The 20,900-nt window shown below is 31.3% G+C and overlaps 2 protein-coding genes across 2 annotated transcripts; one reads left to right on the forward strand and one right to left on the reverse strand.

Annotated features, from left to right (window-relative positions):
• Positions 1-511: 511 nt before the first annotated feature.
• On the forward strand, positions 512-2,673 carry LOC105788534 (leucine-rich repeat receptor-like serine/threonine/tyrosine-protein kinase SOBIR1). Its single transcript, XM_012615478.2, has one exon. The coding sequence runs from the start codon at positions 575-577 to the stop codon at positions 2,492-2,494; it is 1,920 nt and encodes a 639-aa protein (XP_012470932.1). The 5' UTR covers positions 512-574; the 3' UTR covers positions 2,495-2,673.
• A 10,391-nt stretch (positions 2,674-13,064) lies between these two features.
• On the reverse strand, positions 13,065-14,160 carry LOC105788535 (protein JINGUBANG). Its single transcript, XM_012615479.2, has one exon. The coding sequence runs from the start codon at positions 14,157-14,159 to the stop codon at positions 13,065-13,067; it is 1,095 nt and encodes a 364-aa protein (XP_012470933.1). The 5' UTR covers position 14,160.
• Between the last annotated feature and the right edge of the window lie 6,740 nt (positions 14,161-20,900).

Here is a 20,900-nt window from a genome sequence, read left to right on the forward strand (position 1 = left end):
TAATTTAAATTTAAATTATAAAATAAAATAAATGGTTAGAATATATTCAAATCTAAATTACAATATACAAAATATATATACATGAAATAAAACTTAACAAAATAAATTTAAATAAAAATCAACTAACAATTTACATGATGGGATACTCAAACTTTAAATAATAACTACAATCAAATTAACATCACAAAGCATATTCATAACTAAATCTGAATGAAGAAAAACTTTTTTTATAAACATAAATAAAATAATTGGTTTGGATGATGGCAAAAATATCACAAAAAATCGGTTTCACTAATTTTTATCACTAAAACTAATGTGATTGATGAAATAATAAAACTGGCGTAACACCCATGTCCGATCAATTTTGAATAATAAAAATGGACAATATTTTTAATCGAAAATATACAAGTACCTCCACCTGGTGACTACGTTTGCTTACGGGAAAAATCAACTCAACTGGGCTCCACGTACACATTTTTTTCCACACGGTATCAGCTTATAAAAAACAACATCCAATAATCTTTCACTACCTTTCTTTTCTCCTCCTCCACCAACCCCGCCTTATCCGCCCTAAATGGCGTTCTCTCCCGGAATACCCCACCGTCGTCGTCACTTCCTTCGCTTCCTCACTCTCCTCTCTCTCTTCTTCATCTCCCATTCAAGGCTAACTCTCTACCGTTCAGACTCCAAAGCTCTTTCCACACTTCTCAAAGACTTGGGCATCGCCAGTCAACGGTTCCCCGCCACCGATCCTTGCAGCGCCGCCGGCGTTTTCTGCGAGAGAAGACTCGCCGACGACGACACTTATGTCCTTAAAGTCACCAGGCTTGTATTTAATTCCCAAATGCTTGATGGGTCTCTGTCTCCTGCAATTGGGAAGCTGTCGGAGCTGAAAGAGCTCTCCGTTTCCCACAACAGGATTGGTAACCCAGTTCCACATGAAGTTGTTCACTGTAAAAAACTCGAAATCCTCGACCTTCAAAACAACAAGTTTTCCGGCGAGATACCGTCGAATTTGTCTTCTTTGGTTCATCTCCGAGTTCTCGATTTATCTTCCAATAAGTTCACCGGTGACTTGACCTTCTTGAAGTATTTTCCCAACTTGGAAAATCTTTCCCTTGCCAACAATCTGTTTTCCGGTAAAATCCCATCATCTATACGTTCGTTTCGAAACCTTCGGTTCTTTGATTTCTCAGGGAACAATTTCCTTGAAGGTTCAGCTCCATTGATGAGCCAAATTGATGAATCAACAGTATCTCAGTACCCCAAACGGTACACTTTTGCTGAGAGGAAATCAACAAACAATAGCAGAAGCAGAGCTCAAGCTCCATCACCAATTGGAAGCAAATCAGTAACCGGTGAAGGTCCTAGCTCATCACCAGTAACTCAACACCGACACAAAAATAAGAGTAAAAAAGCAATGGAATGGCTGTTGGGATTCTTTTCTGGAGCTGTAGGTGGGGGCATATTTGGGTTCGTCTTCTCTGTTATGTTTAAACTGGTGTTGGCAACCATTTTAGGAGCTGCTAAAGATCCTGGTCCATCCATATTCAGTCCATTGATTAAGAAAGCTGAGGATTTATCGTTTTTAGAGAAAGAAGATGGGTTGGCTTCATTGGAGATCATAGGGAAAGGGGGGTGTGGAGAAGTATATAAAGCTGAATTACCAGGAAGTGATGGCAAAATGATTGCTATTAAGAAAATTATTCAACCCCCAAAAGATGCAGCTGAGTTAACTGATGAAGATAGCAAGCTTCTCAACAAGAAAATGCGTCAAATCAAATCAGAGATCACCACAGTAGGCCAAATTCGACATAGGAATCTTCTTCCGTTGTTGGCTCATATTTCTCGACCCGACTGTCACTACCTTGTGTATGAATTCATGAAGAATGGAAGCTTGCAAGACATCTTACAACAAGTATCAGAAGGCACAAGGGAGCTAGATTGGCTTGCGCGGCAGAGGATAGCAAAAGGAGTGGCTGCTGGGCTTGAATATCTTCACATGCACCATAGCCCTCGAATCATTCATAGAGATTTGAAACCAGGGAACATCCTCCTTGATGATGAAATGGAAGCCAGGATTGCAGATTTCGGGCTTGCAAAAGCAATGCCTGATGCACAAACTCATATTACCACTTCCAATTTGGCTGGAACTGTGGGGTATATAGCACCTGAATATCATCAAACACTTAAGTTTACTGATAAGTGTGATATTTATAGCTTTGGGGTTATACTTTGTGTTTTGGTGATGGGGAAGCTACCATCTGATACGTTCTTTCAACACACTGATGAGATGAGTTTAGTGAAATGGATGAGAAACATCATGATTTCAGACAACCCCACAACAGCCATAGATCCTAAACTGATTGGAAAAGGGTTTGAAGATCAAATGATTCTGGTTTTGAAGATTGCGTATTTCTGCACGTTGGATGATCCAAAGGAGAGACCAAACAGCAAAGATGTCAGATGCATGTTGTCTCAAATCAAGAGTTAAGTTTAAGTCGGGGAATGTTTAGAATAATGTTGCAACTGACTAAGAATGTTGTCAGATTGTTAGTTCTTTTTTGTATTTGTTTGATGCATATCATCTTTATATGCAACCAGTTGTAGTAAAATTGGAAGAAATATATATAATCTGGGTTTTGGACGTACCCTGCTAAATTTAGAAACAAATCCTGCACTCTTTTCCTTGGTCGAAGTGCATGCCTCTAAAGTAGCATGAAGGACATTCACCCTTAACATACAACATTCAACTAATTTAATATATCAATATTTACTATTACAATCGAAATACAATCAGTCTAACTCGTTTGTATACTCAAATTTTATAATGGCCTTTGTTTGCAAACCCTTTATCCTATATGGAACATTTAGATAATGTAGCACTAGGGCTATCACTTTATTTCCTTTGGAATTTGATTGGTAGTTTGGGAATGGGAATTGGGGACAGGGCCACTGACATCGTGAAACATGTTGTTTCCAGGGAACATGATGACAGCAATATTATACTGAATTTAATAACCATAGAATTTTGGGTGGGATCAAAACAAAACTACGAGAGGTTTGACTCAATCAAACTTTAGGAAGGGTTCAACTAGGGATGAAGGGGTATAATCTTTTGAAGTTCTTATTTTTTATTTTTACATTGAAGTCGCTTCAACAATTTAATTCATATATTTTAATTTTATTATTCTTTTTTATATTTGCCTTTAAATTTATTAATGCTTGTTTGGGAACTTGGATTTTAAACTTTGGATTCTGAATTAATCTCTTTCAACAACACATTAGCTTAATCGTTAGTTTATATTTATTCGGTTTATATCATATTATATGCGGACTCTATATAAAATTATTCTAATATAAATTTAAATTCTTATTCTTATTCTTATTATACGTTTCCAATTGCAATTCTTGTTATAATTATTTAGATGTATTCTTTGTAATTGCAATTGTGATTGCAAATGTAACTTTAAAAACAAAGCTTTATAACTATTTATAAAGGGGTTGACTGAGTTCGGTGTCACTCATAGTTGGATCCCAGCTCTATAATGAACTTACCAAAAACTCCTTTATTTTTGTAACAACAATATCATTTTGATGGGATGAAATCTAGAAAAAATACTTAGACATAATGGGATTGGAACTCAAAATATTATAATCTTCACTCTATTAACTTCACCATTTCTTTTTTGATGCAATTGTGGTTCAAACCTAGACTATTCTTAGGGAAGGTGAACACTCGACCAATAGGCCAAACTTAGATTCAACTTTACCATTTCAATCAAAGCTATATCAATTTTTTTATAAATTTGTTATCTAAGGTTTTCACCCACATCGTAGGAAAAATACATCATATTTAATATATAACTATCTTAGAATATAATACACTTTATAATATAATTTAATAATAATTAAAAATATGTTTATGTCTAATTAAGTTTTTATTATTTTAATAAAAATTATTAAAATAAATATTGAAGATAAAAATAATAATAATTAATTAATAAAGGATAAAGTTATCTTTTTTTTTTTAAATCTAAATTTAAAATGATTCAACCTTAAAATAAACCCAATCCAAAATAACTCAAAATCAAAATAACCCAATTTAAATAGATGGATCAAATGCAACCCGACTCGGTTGTTTATGTTATATATATATATATATAGCAATTCTACATCGTACATGCAAGTAAATTTGGTTGAAGCATTTGTGGATTTGTAGTTTGCGAAAAGGCTCATTGATGAGTCGGTAGCGGATATCCCATTGTGCTCCGTTTGAGCATTTCAGGCCCACGTTAAATGGTTGCCTTTGGACCCACTTTCTCTTTCATGCCTCTAAACCAACAATGTTATTTAGGACAAAGGGTGAAAAATAAAATTATATAATAAATATTTAAAAAATTTATATGAATAATAAATGGATTTTGATTCAATGGTAAAATAAAATGTTTAATACTATATAGATTTAGGTTTAAATTTTATTATATGTGTTGTTTTTTTTATTTTTTAACATAAAAATATAAAAGGACAAAAAAAAAAAACTTTCGGAATAATACAATTTACCTTATAAAGTAAGAGTATTTTATCATTATTTAATTGAATTTGTACCCGATTAACCTGTGACATTAACTCACCCAAATGCTTGATATATAATATAGATCTAGTACAGGTTTTATGTCCTTATGTTATTCATGATTCAATCAAATTAATCCCGCCTATAAATCGAGGGCATAGCAAGGGCCTTGACCTCCTTAAATCAAGAAATCTCACTTTTGACCCTTTAAAAATTATAAAATTTTAATTTAGTATATTGTAAAATTATACTTTAACCTTTAAAAAATAATAAAATTTTAATTTAATCTTTTCAAAATTATAAATATTAAAAATATATAATTTAATTTCGCCCAAATTTTTTTTTCTAATTTTCCCCTATCATCCTCACCCTTACACACAAACTCAATTATTTTCATTGCCATCAGCATGAAATTTCATCCTCTCCTGGAAAAAGTTTCAGCTTCAATAACTGGAGAGCCTTAATTCTCTTTGAACAATGCCTACATAAATTTCACCCAATTATCCATTTTTTTTTTCAAATTGGTCACCCATTAAGATAACGTGGCAGTTAAAAAATTGCTATAATGATAAATTTAGTCCTTAACTTTTCAATATTGTATCGATTTAGTCATCTTATAAAAAAATTTAACCCTCAAAATTTACAAATGATCTCAATTTTATCTTAATTCTAAAAATTCAAAGAAAAATATAAAAGTACATAAATATTTTAGTCAAAAAATAAAAAAAATGATTATAAAAGTTGATCTGGGAGTTGCACAAAGTTCCAGTGTTGTATAAATAAAACAGGGTTTTGTAAAATAAAAAATCCAAATGCATGCAATGAGGATGTTGTATGATAAGGATGAGGACGGGTCAGCCGGAGAGAGGAATATTTAGGGAGAACACAAAAGTCAACAATCCAGACAAATAAATAAATTTATATTATAACAAGTAATTAATCATTGAGAATAGCGTAAAATAAAATATTTATTTCATAAATAGAGAGATACCTTAAAATTGGGACTAATTATTGGTTGCTTCAGTCCTTACACTCACCCAATGCATCTGTCTTCACATTGCCTTCTTGCTTTACAATTCCTAATATCTATGTTATCCGACCCAAATTTATTTATTTATCGAAAATTCAGTACCCTTGCACACATTCCTATTCTATCCCTCAATTCATATAGGTTTTTATCATGTCGACTCATTTTTTATATAATGCCTAAAACTATTCATAACCCCTCCCCAATCCTTAAATAGGAGGATAATTCGCTTCAGCGCACTCGAACCCACGTCCTCCTGCACTAACAATAATGCCGATGCCAGTCGAGCTAATACTCAATCCACAGAAAAATAAGGAATTGTAAGTTGTCCCTTTCTTTTACAATTATAAGCATGAAATTAAGGAGATTAAAGGCTTAATTTTCTGGAAACTGGCCAGCTTTGTGGCGACAGAAAACTGTGTTAAATGTCACAAATTCTCTTTAAATATATGTTTTATAAAGGTCAAATTTTGCTATTAGACCTTGTACTTTGCGTAAGTTGTGGATTTAGTACCTCTACTTTAGTTTGGTCATTTTCGGTCCCTTTTACTTTTAGAATTTGAAAAGTTTAATCCTAACCCAATGGTAACAATTAAATATGTTTAGTCAAATTATGTCATTAGTCCTATATTATGTGTAAAGTTATAGGTTTAGTTCACATCCACCAATTGGATCATTCTCGGTAGCTATATTTTTTGGATTTCAAAATTTTTGTCTTAATGCTAACAACAATTGTTGAATCTATTAATTTATTTTTGTGAGTAATATGTGAAAATTACAAACAGACATAGCATTGCACATGTGATAATATATTTGACACATCAAACTTTGAAAATAACAAAACTTAATTTAATGAATTTAATAGTTATCATTTGGTTAGAACCAAAAATTTTAAATTCTAAAAGTACATGGACAGAAAATGACCAAATTAATATACATATACTAAATCCACAATTTATACAAACTACAGGGTCTAATAGCTGAATTTCACCTTTAGAATATTTGGGTAGAAATACCATAAGTCATGTATTATAGCGCGCAAAGTTAGACCTATCAATTGGATGTATCGGGTTACTTTTAGGCTGTGTTTGTAGTGTTTTTTAGAAGCACTTTTGACATGAAAGTACTTTTGAAGTAACAGAAATGTAAACAAGTAACTTTTGAATCAAATTTTTAGATTTTCATAATGTATTTTTTCTCAAGCGAACAAGTTTTTTTTTAGTTTTTCTCCCAAAAGCACTTTTGACAACTTAATTATGTTTTCACCCCTTCAACACATGATACTTTCCCTTCTTGGGTTAATTACTTAAAAATATTTAAAATTTATTTTTCATATATTAAAATATTAACAACAAATTATAATAAATAATTTTCTATATTCTTATTAAAATATCATAATATTAAATAATTTGGGTATTATTTAAATGTTTATTTATTACTTTATAACACCATGTCTAAAATGAACATTTTATTTATGAAAATACTTTTTACGGTAATATTAAACAATTAAATCTTAAACCAAACTATTCAAAAGTATTTCCCAAAACCACTCTTCCAAAGTACTTCTCAAAAGTAATGCTAAAGTAGCCCTTAATTGGATGCAATTTAAATTTTCAATTTTTTGGATTATTTCAAGGTGGGTTAGTTTTTGGTTCAAATCATTTTTAGTTTGAATTAATCTCGGGTTTGGATCATTTTTTGTTTGAGTAATTTCCATTTTGAAAGTCAAGTTTTTAGGGTGATTCATTTTGGGTTTGGGTTATTTGGGATTATGAATATTTGAGGTTTAATCAATATTCACATTTAATTAAATATATCGATTATTTTGAATTGGGTAATTTTATATTCAAGTTATGAATAATTATTTGGAACATTGGAAATGAATTTTTTAAATGAAATTTTTTTAAAGGTAAATTCATTATTAATTCATTCAATGAATGGAACCATATAATTTAGAGGGAAAAAAAAACAAATATTTGTCCTAGATGGTGAGGACAAGCTCCATCAACACAACAAATGCTTTAGCCTAAGCATCAATAGAACATTATGACACGTTGACAGTTGGATTTGTCACAACTCAAACACGACATATCTGGAGTGATTGCAAGCACTTAATATGATAAGAAAACCAGTCTCGGATGGTCTAAAGCGGCGAGCAAAAATTGACAAAGGAATTGAGCATTCACCAAACTAGAGATGATGGCAACAAAATTAATCATCCCTAAAATCACTTGTAAAACTAAGGTTACATGCATAAGTAAGACTAAAAAACGTGCTACAAGAACAGAAAAAAACTTCTAAAACTGAAGACTTATTTAACAATGAAAAAACTTAGGCAACATAGGTCCAAATCGACACGTGAAATCATTTATTATTCTGAAATACTCTCAAAACAAAAATAAATTAAGAAGTTGACGAAGTGTCGCCCACTTTCCAAGAAAAACTACTGTAGTCGGTGGAGTTCTAGCGAACGACAAGCACTGTCATTTGTCCATCATAACTTGTGAAGACAACAAAGATACTCATAAAATGGATATGCAAAATGAAAAGAGAGAATACATGTGTGGTATCTGAGAAGAAGAAAGAAAGGGTTGATGGGAGAGGAAAAAGACGGGAGACAGCTAGCTTGGAGGCTAGTACCATCACTGAGCAAAACAAAAGATAAGAAGTAAACGGCTTGGAGAAATAAAGAGAAATTTTTTAAAGGTTTTTCTTAACATACATGACAATTCTTTTTGGAAACGAAAAGTTTTAACTCCACAAATAAGATTACGATTTTTTCTCTGTGTCCTTAAATTGTATTTAAAATTTAATAAATAAATAAGACATGTGGCAAAATCTCATTTCACTTATAAAATAAAAACTTCCTACTGTATATCAAATAATTACCTTCAAATTATTTATATTTTTACTCATATTTTTCAATTAAACCATTAAAATAAATAAGGTCCAATTTCTTAATTTTAAAATAAAATAAAGTCAAAATTAAATAAATTATTTAATCCATTTAATAATAACCCGAAATTATTTTTGAAATAAAAAATATATATGTTTGGTAACGCGAAGAGGACAACGCCCTAGGTACAAGGAAACATCAACAAGGGCTACAAAAGGAAGCCAAAAAATTCATCTCGAACAACCTGAAGGTGGTTCATCAAACCGATGGACATCATGCCAACCACCGCGAACTTAGCCATGGAATCAGCAGCCCGATTTGCCTGGCGGCACACATTCTGAACCAACCCCGTCCAATGCTGATTTACACAATCCCTTGATGCTATTAACCAATCCCATTGAGCTAAAGGATTCATAAGGTGGGCTGATCAAAGTTTCCGAACCTTCCAATACCCCCTAGCGGTGGTGCATCATTGGTGTCAGTGGGAGAAACCGAAACCAAAAGCTTTTAAGAAATAGAAATTTATGTTTCCATTTTTTTTGATTTTGCAGTGTATTTTGATCAATTCTCTTATTAATTTTACTTGCAACTAAAGAGAGAGAATACTCATAAGTGTTTACTATACGTACAGTTTTCTAAACTGGAATTGTATATTTTATGACAGAAACAATAATTACAATTTATAAATTATAAATGTAAGCAAATTAACAATTTAAGTTATAAGTATTATTATTTTTATAAAAAAATTTAAACAATAATTACTATAAAGCACCTGCAATTGCCTTATGGTCTCCCACATGTTCCCACTTAACTGGAATGCAATATTATGCTACGAAAAGGTGACGGAAAGCTGTTTGTTGGTCAGCTTTTGTTGTTCATAATTGGCTTTATTCATGTTTAAGCCCCCAAATTATATCAGTTTTCTCATTTTAGTATTCGTCAATTTTGCTTCTGTTAACAATTTCAATCCAAAATGTCAAAGGTTGTTAAAAAATAGAAACCCAATCAGATTGCGCCACCTGTTTTTCTATCATAAATATACATAAACTTAAATATATAAATATTTCGAAAATCCAAAAAAATATAATTAAATAATTGTAATTCAAAAAATAAAGATTGATCTGGTAATTCTTCTTCTTCTTCTCAACACCAAAAAGTACATGTTAAATTCTAATTTAGTGAGTGATATTTAGAAGGCTATATTTTTGAATTATCTAAAACGTAAGAAACACACACTAAACGCTACTAATACGTTTGGAAGCATTGCATATATTGCACATATACTTGCTTTGATTGTAAGAATATTAAAGGTGTGTGTATGACCAATTTTGTCTTGATTTCCTCGTACCAAGACAGGTTGAAAGCACTCTAGCGACAAAGATTTGTTGGAAAAACACATGTCAGCCATTACAAATTCCAGAGAAGCTACACCACGTGAAGTTTCTCAGTAGTGGGTTTAATTAAAAAAATCTGTTAAGCAATCAAACATCAATATTATGTATGTTTAGTGGACCAAAGGAAGTGTCCAAAATATGTTTAATTTAAATATATTTAATTTGGGTTGGAATATTTAGTTATTGGTTAAAATCTGCTATTACTCCCTCTACTTGGACATAATTTGAGCTTTGGTCTATATTATACCCCTACCAGACATGTAGACATGTGGCATCACAAGAAGCAATCGGGAAACACTCACGAATTGCCATCCTACTCACTGGGTGACCAATCACTTTCATGCTTCACATAAAGCACTTGTCTTTAGCCACCCGCTATCAGCAGGATCATTCACCACGAGAGGACCACTAAGGTCTAACAACCTCATATTACCTCAACAAAGGGAATGTCAGAGTTGTACATGACAACTAGTATGCAACAAGTTCACCTTATCTCGAGATTATCGATGACGTAATGTAATTGGAGAGAAACCTTCCATTTATAAATACCCCAAGGCACAATGAATGAGGCCCTCTCCCCTTTCAACAACCATAATAGAATGCCTAGCAAACAAACGCACAATTCCTTTCTCTTCTCCTTCCTCCCTCGTCCTCCTTAGTTACTTCAACTCTCCACTTGTCATATGTGAACCGGCCTCCTTGTCGCCATCACCACCTTCTCCTTGTTTTATCTTGTTGATACCTAGTATCAACAGTCTCTGTACTTTAAAAGTTAAAAATTCAATCTTTCTATTTCTTCAATATAAAAATCCTAACCCAACCATTATCATCATCAGTAGTTTCTATCAAAATTTTTCAATTTAACAGGTTTATTTTCTACTAATAATATGTCACGTCATATGAGGATATAACCTAATAAAATTTCAAGTAAACAAAATTTAACAAAAATACATACGATTTTAATGACTGAATCGGAGATATTTAAATAAAAATAGAATTTAAGTTTTAAGTAGAAAGAATAAGTCATGAAAGTCAACATATTTTAACCTTAATTAAAAAAAATAAATATGGTTTAGAAAATGAAAATTAGAGTAATATAATGGCAAAGGTGAAGAATGTTTGGGTATACATTGGGGGGATTCAAAGCTACACTTTAGCTCTTTCCATTAAATAAGTTAGAATAATGAAGTCAGCTAACCACTTTTGGACGGTGCAAATTAACTGGACATAATCATTTCAACACCATATTATATTATTTGCAACAACACATATTTCATGAGGATCAACTTTTGAATACACCATTCTTAAGGAACCAAAAACAATATTTTGGTATTATTTATTGTTAAAGGAAATGTTGCACTATTATTTACTTAAATCACATGATTTCTATTTCCCCAAAATTATATGTATTCAAATCTTGAATGCATTTATTTTTGTTATAAATTTATATATAAAAAGGTAATATTTAAAATAAATAATATTTTATAAACAAAAAGGAGTTGAAAATAATATTAAATTAAAATAAAAATGTAAGCAATTATAATAATGATTTATGATAAGTAGGAAATTAAATTGATTAAATATGAAAGATTTTTACATTAAATTAATTAACACATTTAATAATGATGATTAAAAATAATTATTAAAATCTTATATGGTAAAAAGAATACTTGTTTAGCACAGAATAAACAACTTATAATATTTAAAATTAATAATAATATTATGTAATGTCATCATCAATTAAAATGATCTTACATATGTGCCATTGTCATTTGAATATTTCTTTTGGAATATTTTAACTTTTAATGCTAACAATTTCTGTTCTTGTTATTGATGATTTTTCTTAAATGTTACATTTATAGATTTAAACTTAAATTTTAATTGATAGCACTAATTAAGTCATAATTAAAATATCACATCAATCTCTATTTATATACTTAGTCTTCTATTCATGTGATAACTTTATTTTATTACGTTAATAAATAAATAAAAAGTTTACTTATAAAAATAAAAGTAATTAAAAAAATTTAAAATAATACTTTAACCTTAAATTTTTTTTGAAAGGTAAATTCATTAATTTATTCAATGAATAGAACCATACAATCCAGAGGGAAAATAATAGTAAAAACTCGTCGTAAATGGTGAATGACGAGTTCCATCAACAAGACAAGGGCTTTAGCCTCAGCATTAATAGAATATTATGACACGTTGACAATTGACATGGTCACAACTCAAGCATGACATATTTGGAGTGATTGCAAATATTTAATACGATAAGGAAATCAATCCCAAATGGTTCAAAGCGGCGAGCAAAAAATTGACAAAAGAATTGAACATTCACCAAACTAGAAAGGAGAACAACAAAATCATCCCTAAAGTCACTTGTAAAACTAAGATTACATGCATAAGTAAGACTAAAAAACATGCTACAAAAGCATACAAAAACCTCTAAATTGAACACTTATTAAACAATGGAAAAACAAACAAAAAAAATTTAAGACAACATGAGTCCAAATCAACATGTGAAATGATTTGTTATTCTAAAATACTCTCAAAATAGAAACAAGTTAAGAAGTTGACGAAGAGTTTTAGCGAAGAATAGACACCGTCATCTGTCCATCACAACTTGTGAAGACAACAAAGATACTCACAAAATAGATCTGCAAACTGAAAAGAGAGAAGACGTGTATAGTGAATGAGAAGAAGAAAGAAATAAAGGCAGGCGATAGCCAGCTCGGAGGCTGACACTGCCGCTAAGCAAAATAAAATATAAAAAACAAACGGCTTGGAGAAAAAAAAGAGACTTTAACCTGAATTATTAGTTATTGGTAGTGAGTATGTTTAAACTCTATTTTAGAGTAATTAAAATATTTTAAAATAATTTAAATAATATTTTATTCCAGCTTTTATTAATCGTGTTCAAACCCACAAATAGTTTAATTAGTGCAACAATTAACAATGGTGGCAACACTCCACACGTTTTTGGTATTTTTAACCTTAAAATTAAATGATCTAAGATTTCTTACCTCATCCTTAACCGTATTTTCAGCATGACCAAATTAATCGACTTAAGGTTGAGATATTTATTAACTCAACTATGAAATCATGAGTAAAAAGTAGAAGATTTGATATACATATAATATATCAGTATACAACCAAAAGTATAAAGAAAAATCAAGCAAGCTTTATTGAATTCATGGGAATTTTAAAGTTAGAACATATTGAGATCTCCCAAACCCTAATTTCTCCATCTAAACTTCCACTGCATAAGGAAAACACACCCTCCAACACACTTGTTTCAACTGCTACCAACGACTTCACAGGTTTTTCATGTCCCTCCAGAACTATGCTACAATGGAACCCACCACCTTCTTTCCCACCACGTTGCCAAACCCTCACCGTCCCATCTGATGATCCACTCACAAACCATTCCCCTACGTTGATCAAGCATAATATCGCCCCTTTATGATCCCACAACGATTCCACATATCCCACCTCATTCTCATCATCTCTTTTCTCCCACACCAGGATTCTACCATCACTCCCTCCTGAAAACAACACCGATCCCTCGTCGTTTAAAGCAAGCGCATTCACCGTCGATTTATGCTTGTCCAAGGTTCCCACTAAACTATGCCGTCTCTCCGTCATTTCCCAGATTCTAATCAACCCATCGGCGGAGCCGGTGTAAACAGTTCCATTACCGGAAACAGCCAATGTGTTAACGGCGTCTTCATGAGCTTTAACAGACTCTAAACAACGTTGGTTCTTTACGTTCCATATCTTGAAGCTTTTGTCCCACGAAACCGAGTACATTAACCCCTTGGCGTCATTTACCATCAACCCCGAAACTGTATCCCAGTGTTGGATCCAAAGCTTCTTCTTATGACGCCGTACGTTAACGTAGTTCTTCGGCAACATGAAATTGAGGAACTTGTCTTTAACGGTGGGGAGAGTAGAGATAAGCTGGTGGTTTTTGTAAAGGGTATCGATTTTCCAGATCCTGATCTTGCCGTCTTGATGAGCGGTGAAGATTTTGGTTTGGTTGAATGCAATGGACTTGACGAACCCGGTGGTGGGATCGTGGTTAAAAGAATCGACAAAGGAGTGATGGGATAAACTATAGACGCTGATTTCGTTGGCAGAGGAGGCGTAGAGGAGGTTAGCGTGGATGGCCAGGCAGTTGATATGGGGGCTCGGGGTTTTGAGAGTGGCGATGCGACGATGTTTCAGTGTTTGAAATGAGAAAAGATTAGGCAATTGTGAAGACATGTTTCTGTGCTGATGGAGCAGCAAAAACGATGTATGATTGGGTATATATAATATATAAAGTGGCAGACACGTGGGAAGTGTCGATTTGAAATGGTGGGTCCCAATAAACTTTGATTTGCGGAGGTCTACATATCTTTCAGTGGACCCCGAAGTTGGTAATCATAGAGGTCGCCTTCCAAGTTCTAACTCCATAACAACCGTTTTAATGGGAGTTTTGTATTTTAATTTCTTAGGGTTTGTTTCACCGTACATGCAATGAACCAGGAAATTTTTGTAAAAGCCATTTCTTCCATTATATAAAATAATTATAAAAGGTGCAATGTTTGATGTAATTAAATATAAATATGTTAAAATTGGTCTATGTTTGGCACTTACATCAAATGAACTCCTTACTTATTTTAATCATAAAAAATATTTCTGACATTTATAATAATTTGTTTAATTGTGTAATATGTTGAGTATATTACGAGATAATTCGATAATGGTACTCTAGTTAAAAATATTGTGCATTCAAATTTTATACTCTAATCTATTTCTTCCTAATTTTGAAATATCGGTCTTACTCAAATAGTGAGTCATTAAATCATTTAGTTCAAAATTTGTTATTAGCCGTGGATTTAATTCATGTTCTTCAATTTGATTATTTTTCTATGAAGATCAGATTGATCACTTTTAGTTCTTATATTCTTTTAATCCCGATTCAAATAATAGTCGTAAAAATGGCATAGCTTTTTGTGAATATTATGCGAAAATAATAACATGACATTACATTACACATAACCTTTTAAAATACCATAATTTAACTTAATAACTTTAAAGCTACCATTTCACCAAGACTATAATTCCAAAATTAAAAAAAAAAATTTAACCTTTTAAATATTGTTGGTGACAAAGTTTCAATTTGGTTTGGCATTTCGGACTTGTCACTTTTATCACACTTTCCATTATATGTTTCATGGACTAGCCATTTGAATTTCTTTTTAAAAATTTTGAGGTGGACTGCATTTCAATATTTAAAAAAATATATATAAGTTATCTCCAACCAATCAAATTAAACGAATAATTGGACCTATATAGAATGAAATTGGAAGCAATGATTAAAGAATTTTTTAACTAATAAAAAAGGGGGAAAACTACTGTTTGGTTTGTTAATTTTTTAATCTCAAAAATGGGTTGCGTTAATTAATTGACTAGTTAGTGCAATCAAATGTGATAGAGGATGCTATAGGTTTTGATTAGCTCTCCCTTAGAATTGAGACGTGTTGCTTTTCGGTTCCATTATTCCTATTTGTAAAGAAAATGGGGCATTGGGGTTCCTTAAAAAGCGTGCCATTTTTTAGTTTATGTAGCTACAAGGCACATGTTCATGAATTCTGCACATGACTTCCAAATACAATAGATCTTAATGAATATCAATAATTCCAATAAATAATTGAAATTAGTAAGGATATTATCATTTTTCTACATCACTTCAAAATGTTATAAGGATGCATTTGAGAAATTTCATGCTTCTCTTCTCGGTCTCTACTTTTTCTGTTGGATTTCCTCTTTTCTTTTGATTTCTGTGCCTTTTCTCTTTATTATGGCTCAATCTAGCAATCTGCTTGGAGGAAGTTATTTGATTTAAGTTTAGATAAAACCTTGGAGTATTTTCCGCAGATTTGCAAATGCCAATATTATTTGGTGGCACAGTTTTTAGGCCAATGCAGCGGCTTGTAGATATGCTCTAGAGTAAGCAATGTGGTGTTGATGTTAAATTGGCTAGAGATAATCTATTTGTTTTTCAGTTTTCTAATTCTGATGCTAGGGATTGGGTTTTAGAGTATGATCCTTGGCACATTCAAAATAAGCCAATGATGTGATGTTGCGTAAATGGGAACCAAATTTGCAAAAGCTGGAGTTCAACCTTGATAAGATGCCTATTTGGATTCAATTAAGTTGGGTTTCTTTGGAGCTTTTTTCTTGAAAACGATTGAGCTACATTGCAAGTGCCATCGGCTCACCATTTTATATGAATATATAGTATTGTGCCACCCTACAAAAGGCTTTCATATGCAAATGTATGTGTTGAAGTTTATGTGAATTTAGTGTTGCCCCAGTTTGTTAATGTTGAAGATTTAGGGCACTATGGTTTCAATCGGTGTTGAAGTACCAACGATGCCTCCTAAGTGTAATTCTTGTCATTTGTTTAGGCATTCTGATAAGACCAGTCATCATAGTAAGGAGAAACTCTGGAGGCCTAACTAGGATGCTAATATTAGCAAAGCTGGTATTGATTGTAGTGGTATTGTTAATTTGTTATTAAGAGGAATTGAAACAATTCGTTCTTTTAGTAATGTCGGAAATAGTGATTTCGAGATCATAGTTTCAACGAGTGAATCTGTAAATATTATTATTTAATATTCACGAGTCAAATATAGTGATATATTGAATTTGGTGAATTTTGATCCAAAAAATTTGCTAATTGGTCAGTTAGTTAAAGTACAAGTGGTTTGACCCTAAAATTAATGGTTTTGGAAAACGAGGTCAGAGGACCTCGTTTCTGTAAACCAAACCCGTAAATGTTTGTGGAGTTATTATATATATAGGTGAATTGAATTTTGGATAGGTAATTTTGTCAAATTAGTGATTAATTAAGATATAAAGATTTAATCGTAAAAATCGTAAAAGTTTATCACTATTAAATTTTAACTTATAAAAGGTTTAATTAATGAATATATAGGGATTTAAGTGCAAATTAGCCAGTTTTATATAGGTGGGACGGTTAATGCTTATAATTAATAATGTATAAGTTAAATTTTAATGTTAAAATTAAGTTAAACGTTAATTAGCAAATAATAAAACGAAACCAAAAGTGGACACCCATTATATTTTCTTTCTTCTTCAACCGTGGGTGTCAAAAAGAATTAGGGAAGCCATGGTTAACCTTCAACCATTCGTCCAGGCTTCCAAGCTTTGCATGGGTATCTATTTTAATCCGTTTTTCATAATTTTATATTTTTGAAATCGTTGTAATTCGGTTTAGCTAACTCGAGTATTAATTTTCGAAGCTCTTAAAACTTCTAAATGTTATCATTGATGAATGCTTGATAAACTTGGTATTATTGGGTTAGATTTGATGCTTAGGTATGAAAAAGATTTAATTTGTAAAGTAAAATTGTTAATTTTGAGTATAGGGACTAAAATGAAAATATTTTAAAATTGGTTAAAATTTCTATAATTATTGAATTGAGAGGGTTGTACACGAATGTAATTGAAATAGGATTGTAAAACAAAAGCTTGAATTTGAAAGATATAACTATTTCGATTTTAAATACTAAATTGAATAAAATTCAAAACTTTAAGAAAATTGTGTAAAATGGAATTAAGTTATCATCTACCTTGAATAGGATGTTATAAGGTAATTGACACTAATAATTGGTAATGAATTATTATAGATCGAGATTTAAATCAATTAGAAACTTCTCGTTGGTTGTTGTAGATAGGTAAGTTCGCATGGACTTACTTTATTAATTATTGTTATGTTTGCATTATTTTGTTTTTACCGTTACTTAGAAATGTTATATATATAAAGTTTTTTTTGCACCAAATGGATTAAATCGTAAAATATGAAATATATAATGAACATGAATAGATGTGTAGTATTGAATGAATGAAAATTGTTATATAATTGAATCATGAGTATATGATGATATTACAAGGTTTAAAATGTATTTGGATTGCATTTTGAAATATGAAAACGTGTATACGACTACTAGAGATTGAATTAGTATGAATACGATAATAGTATGGTTTGAAATCAAATGTTTTATGTGAAACAATGATATGTATAGAATGATGATACAAAGATTAAAATGTTATTAAGACAGTGTTAAGGCCCGTGCGAACTTAGTGAATAACTAGTATACAAATGACATGTCATTAGGGTTTATATTCATAAGGTAGTATGTATCGTGTTGGCTATATGCCATTAGCTTTCAGCAAGTACTATGTATCAATGTTGACTATTACGTCATTTTTATACAACAGGTACTTTGTACCATTGATGGATACCTTAGCGTTCTGTATGTGTTGCAGATTCTCCACAGCTCGCGTGAGCAGCATCGAGTACATGTTAATGTCATATTTATAGCTCGTGTGAGCAATCTTATCCCATGTATCCAAAGTAAATTTGCTAGAGTTCTGGAGGCATAAACAATAATTAAATGAATACGATATGAGTAGAAATATTAAATGTGAAATCTATTGTTATATAGATGAGTTGAGTATGGTTGAAAATATAGAACATGGATTAAATGATTATATTGCCAAACGAGTATGGTTGGTATGTGATATGAATACGAACTTAAGTTTGTCCATTTATTAATTAAGTACGAACTGGATTTCATATGTTATGCTATATTGAATTGTTGTACGTATATATATGTGTTACTTTATAAAGGTTTGATGTTTGAGTAAACTAACAATTTGGTCCTTTTATGGAAATGAATATGAAAGTACAAGGACGCTAAAGATGCCACATTGATTACCGAATTGATTTAATTGCTTAAATTATTTTAAGGTCAAGGTATGTTGTGTAAATTTCATGACTTACTAAGCATATATAATGCTTACTCGGTTTCATTTTCTGTTTTTATTTCTATAGGTGGCATTTTGTGGAACGCGTCAATCAGATCAACTCGGAGCTTACACTATCCAGCCTCTAATTCGATAGTCTTTTATTTGTTCTAGACTCGGATATGTGGCATGTATATAAGGTTCTATTTGTGTTTAAGTTATCTTAGAAGTTCATGATCTTGATCTAATGATGGTGTTGATGTTGGACGTTTTGGTATTATTATGAGATACGTATGTGGCAAGTGAGTGAATAGCCAACTTGAAATGTAACTTACTTGAGCTAATGAATGTATAATGGCCAAGTTTGATTATGGTTTGTATGTGCTAAAATGTTACGAGGGGCATAACGGAATTGGTATTGTTGTAAACCATGTTAGAGTCAAGTAAATGGCTAAGTTTTAATGTTTCATAGGTTGACATAACATGTTTATATTGATAGGCTTGTTTGGCTTTGAATGTAAAATGGTAGTATAAGTTTTGGTATATGAAAATGGTATTGAATGGTTGTGTGTGTGTGTGTGTGTGTGTGTGTGTGATTGAAACTTATGTTTTGGTTCAATTTGATGTAGAAATAAGCGTAATGTATGAATGTGATGATGTTGTTTTGGTTGGTTTGATTCATGAAGTTGCATATATGCTTGGGATAATATTGTGTATCTTATTTGATGAGTTTTTGGCACTTTGGAATGATAATGAAGTTATAGGTATTGATGCTAGGATATGTTTGGAAGTGAATGTTTGATTTAGCTTTGTTGAAAGGTGGTGAATATGTTATAAGTTGTAATTTGGTATGAAATATGCATGTTTTGAACATATATAGGCTGGTGGAAAATGGACATTTTATGTCCCCTTTGTAACGGTTGAGATGTGTTATACTATAACAGCCCGATTTTGGGTCTAGTTGGAACAGTGGTTTTGGGACCACAAATCCGACGAGGAAAAATTTATTTTAAAATTATGACATGAGTTGCATTATGATAGGAAGGTTGCATGAGAATATTGATATGAAAATTTTATCGATTTAGTGATTAATTTAGGAAAGGACCTATTTGTATAAAATGTAGAATTTGAATTCTAGAAGCTAGAAGGGTTAACTAGCTATGAAATTGTAATACCCCGAAAATTACTACAAGTAAAAAAAAGTAAGATAATATCCCTGATATGGTAAAATAAGGAAATAAAGTGATAAAAGGAAATTGAGTTATGTCAACAATGGAAGGTATATTATGACATATTAATTCAAGAAAGGATTAAATCGCAAAAGTGAAAAAATTTTATTTCCCAAGAGTAAATATTCAAAACTTGAGGGGTTAAAGTGTAAATATGAAAAATTTGAAGGACCAATAATGTAAATATTTTAAGGGTGGAATAATCTAGAAACTAAGGAAAATGGATGAATTAGGACCAAATTGAAAAGGTGAAGAATTTTGAGCGACTAAATTATAATTTTATCAAATTAAGTGATGACTCAAGGATGAAATTTCAAAAGATTATGAAGGGCAAAATGGTCAATTAGAAGGAGAGAGAATTCTAGAAGGTAATGATGATGTTGGTGATATTTTAATTAATTAATTAGATAAATGTTATTTAATTATTATTTTATTAAGATTTTTAGTATTATTTTATTAATAAATGATTAATATAAAAGGAAGAAAAGATGATGAGAAATCATCTCTTCTCCATGAAACTAACGTGAGAAGAGAGGAAAAAGAAAGAAGTTTTTCTTTCTTTACAATTTGGTCCTCCCATAAAAAATTCACCATTTTCACTTAGAAATCAAAGAAATTTTCATAGCCACCAAGAGAGAAAATTGATAAGGAGACTAGGGGGAGCTAGAATATCAAGTTAGATTCAAGAAATAGAAGCTGGAGGAGGGAGAAAATCAAGTTAAAGATTGAAATCAATGGCATAAGGTAATAACATCAAGATTTTTATATACTTTTGAGTTTGATATTATTGAAAAAGTAGGAAATTAATGTTAAGGTAGAGTTTCATTATATAAGGTTCTATATTCTTGTTATGCTAAAAAAAGGGAAATAAGAGAAAGTGACGGAAAATGTTGAAGAGAAAGGAAATGAAAGTGTTATAAATTTAGTTATCAACATTTTACACTAAAATAGTTTC

Source organism: Gossypium raimondii, chromosome 2 (genome assembly GCF_025698545.1).
Source record: "Gossypium raimondii isolate GPD5lz chromosome 2, ASM2569854v1, whole genome shotgun sequence".
Taxonomy (NCBI): domain Eukaryota; kingdom Viridiplantae; phylum Streptophyta; class Magnoliopsida; order Malvales; family Malvaceae; genus Gossypium; species Gossypium raimondii.